Consider the following 9,249-nt stretch of genomic DNA (forward strand, 5'->3'; position numbering starts at 1 on the left):
TTTGCCCAGGCAGAGAACAGGGCCAGGGGGCCCACCTCCCTCCCCCAAGCACCTTCTCTCAACGGAAGATAGTGCATCCAGCAATGTGTCTGAAAGGGAAGGCTGGCTCCTGAAGCCTTCTATCCTTGAAGCAAAAGAAGCTGAGGGCATGCTCAAGTAGAAATGGGCCTCCGGAGATAGTGACTTCCAAGGGGATCCGATGTCACCCCAGGAAGACCAGGAGGACCTAGGGTTGTGTCAGAGTTGATCACAGTTTGGGGACTACAGTATCCTGGAGTAAGGTTTTAGCTACTGAAAAAGTCCTCCAGCTGTTGAGAAAGGGTGGGGGTAAGGGAAGCAGGGAGTGCTCGTTTGCATTTCATTTGCATTTCATTTGCATATGCCTCTTTTGATGTCCAAAGGCAATGAAATTTCCTGTCCTTGCTTCTTTTTCCCTTTCTTTCCTCTGTTCCTTTTCTAACCTCCAGGCAACCTCCTATCTCTCTTCTCTTCCCCACAGCTTTTCCTCTCCCAGGCCTAACAGAGAACGTGGAGTATTAGGCCGGGGAGTATTAGGCCCAGGGGGTTAGCACCTTCCCTGGGATCTCCCATCTGCCCAGAACTCAAAAAACTGGTTTCGTGGAGATTCTGAGTTCTGGGAAAGAAGGAGGAATAAGGAGGTCTTTTTTGCACTCCCATTCAGTTCGTCTAACTGAAACGATCATCAAGCAAGGCAGAGAGGGAAGGAATAGAGGTTGTCCAGCTTTGCCCATTGCCCCATGTTTGCATGCTGCAAACCCACCCAACCTGCTAAGACTCTGGAAGAGCCTACGAAGGAGGAGTAGGGAGAATGGAAGGGTCTCTGCTCTGCTGCGACTTGTCCACTTGCCCCGTGACCTTGGGCGAGCTCCTCCCCCTGTGGACCTGGGTTCCTTATATAAATGATAGTCTAGATTCCTTCCACCTCGAGTGACATGATCACAGAAGAGAAGGGGAGGCTCCAGCACAGACACTGGAGGGTAGGGTTAAAAGCCCTGGCTTTAGGGACACCTGGGTGGCTCAGTCGGTTAAGCGGTTAAAGTTAAGCATCTGCCTTGGGCTCAGGTCATGCTCAGCGGGGAGCCTCCTTCTCCCTCTCCTCCCAGCTTGCGCTCTCTCTTGCTCTTTCTGTCGCTATCTCTGTCTCTGTCTCTCTCAAATAAATAAACAGAATCTTTAAAAATAAAAATAAATAAATAAAAGCACCAGCCTCCGAGTCACGCAGACCTGCTCTAAACACTAACTCTGCCATCGACCAGCTGTATGAACCTCCCTGAACCCCGTCTATAGAAGGAGTCTCCAAAATTGTATCTTCCTTCTAAAGGTGCGCTAAGTAAGAACATACATGGCCGGTGTGTGGCACCTGTCTTGGCAGATAGGAAGCGCTCAATATTTATTGAACGAATGAGTCCAGGGATGAAGGTGAGGTAATGTCTGTGGCCCTCTCCCCACCCCCACCCCCTCACTCCCATCCTCCCACCCCCTGTCTGGAATCCAGAGCTGGGCTTCCAACAGTGAGACTTCCAGGTTTCACCTCTGCCTCAAGGGTTCATCTCATCCCCAGAGCCCCAGAATCCTAGCCTGCTGGTGCTAGAAGGCCCTTGGAAGCCATTAGTCACATGCCACCCCCACCTCCCACTCTGGGCTTCTGGAAAAGCAAAGGCCAGAGAAGAAATGTAACTCCGCACATGAAAAGAGAAACAGCGGGTCCCAAACGTGGTGGTCAGAGAATCAGACCCCCATTGTACACAGCCACACAGATGCTATGCAAATGGGCATATGGAGATCGCAAGCACACGGGGTATATAAACTACATGCAGGCATTTTGCTAGCATGATGGTAGATGAAATACCATTGTAGATAAGAGAGGGACCTCAGGGAAGGAGCCAGACCTGGAGTGGAGGAGGGACGGGAAAGGAGGGAAGAGAGGAGGGAAGGAAAGAAGGTTAGAGGTGTCCTGAGAGGGGTCCCTGGGTTCAGGAGGCGTCTGAGGAGGCTTTCCTGATCTCTTCCCCCGGGCAAAGGATCAGAGAGAAAGTCCTCTTCAGTCTTGCCAGGAGTGGGAAGAAGGGAAGATGATGTGACTGGGGAAGAGGGGTTTGTAGGAACCGGAACAGGTGCTTACTGGGCACTTCCTGCTCCTCCAGGGCCTCTGTGGCACCTATGGAACCCTCCCCCTCGCCCCAAGCCTGTGTGTCCGGGCATTGTGCTCAGCGCCCTGGGGGCAGCCAATTAGTTAACGACCCGGAGGTAGGATAAAAATGTCCCACAGAAGCCGCCACCTGGGCTATGAAGCACACTGAAGTGTTAACGCTAATTTAGTAAAAGATCAGTTCACTTCCAGCTTCAGAAAGGAGGTGGCATGTGAACTGTGCAGAGGGAGTAGCGTGCCTTGTATCAGAACAGGAGCCCTGGTTCTTACTGGCTGTGCAACCCTGGGCGAGTTCCACTCTCTGAGCCTCATTTCACCCACCTGTTAAATGGAAATAATAAGAGTCCCATTTACGAGTTGTTATGAGGACGAGACAAGATCGGAAGCCTTTAAAGTGTTGGTTAGCACAGTGCCTGGCATGGAGCGGAGAGCTCAATAAATGCTGGATATTATAATAGGGATCATTGGGGTGGGGGGTGGGTAACATACCAGATGGAAAGAACACCATAAACAAGGCAGAGAGGCAGAAAAGCTCAGGACCTGTTCTGTGAGCAGGAAATAGTCCTTGAGACTAAGATGAAGGTAGGTTGGTAAGGACACCTGTCTGGAAAGGAGGGCAAAGTCCTGTGCTTGTGTCAGCCCATGGCTCTCTGGGCTTACAGACAGGTGGTCCCTTGGCCTTGGCACCACTTTCTGTAGCTAAAGAATGGAGGAGAAGAGTGGGGGGAATTTAGATGATGAGTCTATAATGGGTGCTACAAAGAGCACTGGAGCAGGAGTCCAGAGAACTGATTGAGTCAGGCTCTATCACTAGGGAATTGTGTACCTTTGGCGAATCCCTTCCCAGCTCTGTAGATGAGGTAGTTGGCTGTTCCCATAATCCCTGACCCTGGTAAATAATTTTCACATCATCTTCTCATAGAAACTCAGAGCCACCTGGGACCTAGAGGACAGGGAGGGGTCAATGTCTTCACCCAGAAAATGGGATAATAAGCTGGGCCCCATCTAGCTCCCAGGATGTTGTGAGCACGTAGGGGGGACTAGGTGAGTTTGGCCACCTGCTAAACTGCGTATAGATAGATGCCAGTTATTATGAGCACCTGCCCCATTTTACAGATGAGTAAACTGAGCGTGAGAAGGTGAAAAGCCTTGGCTCTTGTCACCCAGCTGGTAAACGGTGGAGAGAGAGGATTCCAAAGCCAGATTCTTTCCAGAACACCCCCACGGCTTTTCTAAACACTCTAGACTCCTTGCAGCCCTTATCCTTTGGGAGTCTGTCCAGACAGCAGCTCAGGCCCCGGCAGGATAATCCATCAGGGGTTCCTAAAAAGGGCCAGTTGGACCAGGAGTCTGGGTCACTGTGGGCGCGGTAGGGAGAGGCTGCCAGGCCAGGTTAGGGCAGACAGGTGTTCCTCGGGGTCGGGACCCGCCCCGGCAGCACCCCTGTCCCCCTCCCCAGGTCCCCAGCTCCCCGTATGCAAATCACTGGTTTGCATGGGCCCGGGGCCAGGCGCGGGGGCCCTGCCAGGGGGCGTGGCCGGCGGCCCCCGCCCCGCGCCGCGCCGCGTGCTCACCTGGGGAGTGTAGCAATCCTGGCGGTGCAGAGCGCTGCCCGGGCGGGAGCAGCGGAGCGCGCGACAGCGGGCGGCGACGGCCCGGCAGCGGCTTCCACCGCAGCGGCGGCGGCCGGGGGCGGGAGGAGGCAGACCCTGGCTTCCCAGGGGGCCCGGCTGGGGCACTCGCGAGGGGACTGGGGGGGCGCTGGCTTTGGCCCCGCCTGGGGCAGGATGGTGAATCTGGAACCCATGCACACAGGTGAGGGGTGGAGGGAGTGAGCGCTGACAGGTGTCAGAGAAGGGGCGAAGGGGGCGAAGGAGAGGGGCACCGTTCTTGGGGGGGGTCTTCTTCCGCAGCAACCAGGAGAGGGCGGTGTGGATAGCGGGTCACCCAGGGGTGGGAGGGCTTCGGAAGCCTCCACCGGAGAGTGGCAGATGTGTGGGACTCGGGTACGCTGAGCTGTTGTAGTCTGGCTGAAGTTGCTCTGTTCTCTGATCGCAGAAGGGTGGCTCACTCCCTCAGCCAGGGGTGTGGACCCGGGAGTGCATATGTGAAGAAAATACTTGTATCCACATGTTACGTGTTTTGTGTCTCCGTCCTTTATGCGAAGTAGAGGCAGAGTGGGCATTTGCAAGGTGGGGGGGGGGCGCTAGGAGAAGCGAGTGGCACTTGGCAATGACAGAGGCACACCTGGGGCAGGTGCAATGTATTGATTAGGGCTTGTGGGAACATGTGTGCCTGTGTGTCAGAGGTGAGTCTACTGTCCTTATGTGTGTGGGGGGGAGGTGGAGCGGACCCCATGTGTGAAGGGGTGCCTACCCACATGCTTTGTGGATACTGGCGATACTCTAGGCTCTGTGCTGGGGAATCCGCGTGCAGGTGTGGGTCCGGAGCTCTGCGGGACCCTGAAGGAGGAGCAGCCAGCCACAGGGACCTATAGGATAGGTGCTTCCATTTCTGTGTCTCAGAGGGGGTGGTGAGAGGTACACCCTCTGTGTTCCATGTCCCATGGATTCAGATACCAAGCACCCCCTTTCCTCGGGGAAGGAAGTTAGGAGATGCAAATGCTTTTCCAGGAGTTAGATTTTTTTTTGAAGATTTTATTTTATTTATTTGACAGAGACAGCCAGCGAGAGAGGGAAAACAAGCAGGGGGAGTGGGAGAGGAAGAAGCAGGCTCCCAGTGGAAGAGCCTGACGTGGGGCTCGATCCCAGAATGCCAGGATCACGCCCTGAGCCAAAGGCAGACGCTTAACGACTGTGCCACCCAGGTGCCCCCAGGAGTTAGTTTCCCCTATGTGAATGACATGCGGGTATGGTGCAAACCGAGGCCCCTCCATTCACCATGCTGCTCCAGCCTCCCACAGGTGGGCTAGGGCAGGAGCTCCTAATCCCTATCGGTCGTGCTTGGTGCTAGGGTGGGTGGGCCTTCTAGAGGTCTGACGGCTAAAACGGATTTGGCCATTTCAAACCAGCAATTTGCCTCTCAGAGAGGGAGGGCAGTACCCAGTGACTTTTAGTTAGGATTTCAGGGCTGTTGATGGGAATTCTGTACCTCGTCTCCTTTCTGGAGGAGTAGGGAGGAAGAGTGAGGAGAGGCAATTTTCCTGACCCACCCCAAGGAGCAGAGCAGTCCGGAGGCTTTGGCCCTTCCTGGGGCCCACGAATCCTGAAAACAGGCAGGAGCAGGTGCATGAGGGGGCCCAGGGTCCACAGTTCCCCAAACAGGGTCCTGGCAGGGCTGAATGAAAGTCAGGCTCATGGAGATCCCACCTGTGGATCCCCAGGTGCCTGGACATGCCAGAAAGGGCCAGATGAGGCCCAAGGAAGCATCTTACTGGGTGTCATCCAATATCAGGAGAAAGTCTGTTTCCAGACCCTGTGGCACCAATATGGAGCTGGGCATTCCTGGGCCGTTCCCCTGCTCTCCCCACTTCACTTCCCAACAAGAAGGCCTTGGCTGGAATGGGACAAAGACCTCAGAAATGTGGGCCCTCAGCGGGAAGTTCTTCAGGGACAAGATCAGAGACTTACTTCCTAGGGGTTTTCCACCTCATTGTCTGCTGGAGGCTCCCGCTCTGGGGGAAGTGGGAGGAGGTGGGACAGCTGGGACCCAGCAGGGAAATGCCTAGGGGCTAAGAGGATCTGGCTGAGAGAAGAGCATTGAGAAGGCCAAGCCCCCCACACCCTGGCCTTGGAGGAAGCTCCAGACTGATGCCTCCCTCACCCTCTCCTGGAGGCAGGGGTTCCCAACACAAAAGGGGAGATTGAGTGAAATCCAAGGTAGGGTTCCCATCTACGTTGGGTGGGTTACCTGACTTGCTTGTCTGCATTTACTTGCTGCCCCTCCCCAGCCCACTTCTTTAGTCTGCCTGCACCACCCTGAGAGCTCTGTCAGTCTGGCCCCTAAGTGGTGTCTGGTTCCCCTTTAGTGGCACCTCAAAGGGATCCCTCAGCTTGGGACTTTCTGTGGATCTCTCGCTAACTGGGTCTCCATTTGATGGCTCTCCTTGCTGGGTCTTCTCGGGCTTTTCAGTCTGAGGTCATCCAGTGGGGTCTTTCAGTGTGGACATGCCCTGGGGTCTGTGAGGGAGGGTCCCTCTGTGGAGTGTCTCATTATGGGTCCCTCTCTAGGGTATCTCAGTCCAGGATCCTCTTGGTGGAAATTTGGTCTCTTCTGAGTCTTATACCGCCCCCCCCATCCCCCGCCCCCCCGTAATTCTGTGTCCTGTCTTTTCCTCACAAACAGCACTTTCCCTGTGAATTTCCAGTCCTGGGCCCTTGCGGACTCCTCCTCAATTGATTTTACTGGAACAGTTTGGGTGAGGGAAAGAGGGGGAGCAAGAGCACACAAAATAGGGCACAGGCTCGCACCGGGTCCCACAAGCAGGTCCAGGAGCTCTGTGGCCCCCGAGTCTGCCCATCTTTCCACTCTGATGACCTGGGTGCAAGCCATGATTCAGGTCGGCCTGGGTTCTGGGCGTTTTGTACTTTATAGAGCATCTCTCTCCAGGAATGAGGTCACCAGACACGGGGGTACCCCAGCCAAGGTGTGGGGAGGCCTCCCTACTCCAGGGTCAAAAACAGGGAGAGGGGTAGACAAGAGTCAGACAGACAGCTGCGGAGGGAGAGAAGAAACAGGAAAACAGTGGGAATTTGGCTGGAGAGGAACACCTGGTTGGCCCCAGGCTTGTCTTTTTCTTTCTCTTCAACTGTGAGCTGTTGCCTGTCAAGGCTGGGATCAAGGCTCACAGACTGATACCAGTTACAGCTCAGGGTTACCATTCAGGTTGGAAGGCCTTGTTGTGAGAAGAAGTGGCTTCATCTTGAAAAAGTGACAGAAGGTTTTTTTTTTTTTTTTAAAGATTTTATTTATTTATTTGACAGAGAGACAGCCAGCTAGAGAGGGAACACAAGCAGGAGGAGTGGGAGAGGAAGAAGCAGCCTCCCAGGGGAGGAGCCTGATGTGGGGCTCAATCCCAGAACGCTGGGATCACGCCCTGAGCCGAAGGCAGACGCTTAAGGNGCTCCCAGGGGGAGTGGGAGAGGAAGAAGCAGGCTCCCAGCAGAGGAGCCTGATGTGGGGCTCAATCCCAGAACGCTGGGATCACGCCCTGAGCCGAAGGCAGACGCTTAAGGACTGCGCCACCCAGGCGCCCTGAAGTGACAGAAGTCTATTCCAGGAAACAGCTGGAGTCATGGCTAGCTCGGAAGTAGGACTGGTGGGCCCCTTGATTTTCTTCTGGTAGAAGTGCCCCCATTGGTGAGCATGTGAGGAAGAAGTCAGGAGGGAGCTCCAGTCCCTTCGGAGAGATGGAGCTGGACAGTAGGAGAGAGAAGGATAGGCGCTCTGCTTCTCCCCGGCAGAGCCTGGACGTGGGGGTTCAGTACATTGTAGACACTCAGCCTGCAGCCTGGGGGAGATGCCAGCCCTCGGCTTTGCTCCTTCAGGCTCACACATGCATCCTGGTTCGCAGATGTATGAGGAGGGGCTGCTCCTGGGTCATGCCAAGGCACAAGGAGGGCAAGGCCAGCAGCCAATGTCTTGCCCCAGCTTCAGAGCGTGATGGTGCCGGTAAGGCAGAAGAGGGTCTGTGTCTGGTATCTGGGATCTTACACAGAGCAGCTGAGCCTCCCCAGGGAAGGGAGTGATGGCAGGGAGCCTACTCAGTCGCCTGCCTGCCGAGATAAGAGCTGAGAAGACTAGCCCCACCCCACGGCTCCCTCACTCACCCCGGCAAGTGCTGTTGGACAGGCAAAGGGCTATGGCTTCTTGGGGAGTTTCGGTGTTGGCCCATTTTTAGGCTGAGACCCAAGAGTTCGTCCCACCCATCAGCCTCAGCCTCCCACCCACAAGAACTGGTTCTCCGTACCTTAGCATCCTGTGGGACTTACGAAGAGCCTTCTATGGATCATCTCAGCTTGCCCCTCCATTCAGGCTCCAATCCCTGTCCAGTCCCAAAGTGTCACCATGTCACTCCCATAATGGGTACATCAAAGGAGAAGCTGTCCTCGCAGAGTATGGGCCTTCGCCTCCTTCCAAAGTCATTTCAAGACATGATTAGGAGTACCTTTTAAGCTAATTCAAAGGCTGAGCGAGAGATGGCTTTGGTTATATTTAAAGGCGATGCAGGGAAAGGGTGTCAGAAGGGAGTCTGGGTTACAGGCATGAAATTGTGGTTTAGCTAAACAGTTACCCTTCTTAAATGTCAGGAATTTGAAATAAGTTGATTTGAGAATCTGGTCATCATCCCAGCCTTACTGCCTCTTAAACCCATCGTGTCCTCATGAGCTCTTGCCCTGTGAAGTCAGAATTTGGAGAACGTCTATGGCTTCCCAGGTAAAAGACAAATTATGATAGCGCTGAGACAGAAAACCAAAGCTATTTCTTGTTATGGGAGAAGGGGACTAACAGAGAAGCCTAAGTATCTGTTTAGTTCATTCTTTGATCGCGAGCTTACTTTGTGCCAGGAACTGTGCCAGGCAGTTTTCATTCAGTATTCTGTTTGCTCCTTTAAAGAACTCTGGGAAGTTATCATTAGTCCCAATTTTTAGATGAGAAAATGAAGGTTCAAATATGTGGCCAGCATCCCCCTCTAGTTAGCCATGGCGCTGGGATTAAATCCAGGTCTCTTGGCCACCAAAACCAATGCTCTGAGGCCACTCGAGGGCCTCTGAGGCAGTTTAGAGAACTGAGGGGCCAGTCTCTGATGTTTTCCTCAGCACCACTGAAGAATCCCTATGGAGGAAGCGAATGCTGAGCAGCTCTGTGTGAGGCTGTGCCCGGCTCCAGGGGTCATCCGAAGCAAAGCCCTTTTCTCTATCGGAGCGAAGGTGAGCAGCAGCCCTTTGCAGATGTGTCCAGGTGACCCACTCTAGTTCTGCATATTCACGCATGACTGAGTCTACAGAAAGTTTCGAACTACAGCAGGAAGGACTTAGGTTAGGCTCAAGAAGTGCCTTCCTGGGGCGCCTGGGTGGCACAGCGGTTAAGCTTCTGCCTTTGGCTCAGGGCGTGATCCC

At 54.3% G+C, this 9,249-nt stretch overlaps 1 protein-coding gene across 2 annotated transcripts in view; it reads left to right on the top strand.

Annotated features, from left to right (window-relative positions):
• POU2F3 (POU class 2 homeobox 3) overlaps positions 1-9,249 on the top strand; it is an 82,686-nt gene that overhangs the window by 590 nt on the left and 72,847 nt on the right. Inside the window, exon 1 of one of the 2 annotated variants that reach the window (XM_019793190.2) lies at positions 3,845-3,985. The exons of the other annotated variant lie outside the window; for it this stretch is intronic. Within the exon in view, the coding sequence (XP_019648749.1) occupies positions 3,958-3,985 (28 nt within the window). The 5' untranslated portion in view covers positions 3,845-3,957. Of the gene's footprint in view, positions 1-3,844; positions 3,986-9,249 lie in introns of those variants that run through there. 2 annotated transcript variants of the gene reach the window in all.

The sequence above is a fragment of the Ailuropoda melanoleuca genome, chromosome 8 (assembly GCF_002007445.2).
Source record: "Ailuropoda melanoleuca isolate Jingjing chromosome 8, ASM200744v2, whole genome shotgun sequence".
NCBI classification, from domain to species: domain Eukaryota; kingdom Metazoa; phylum Chordata; class Mammalia; order Carnivora; family Ursidae; genus Ailuropoda; species Ailuropoda melanoleuca.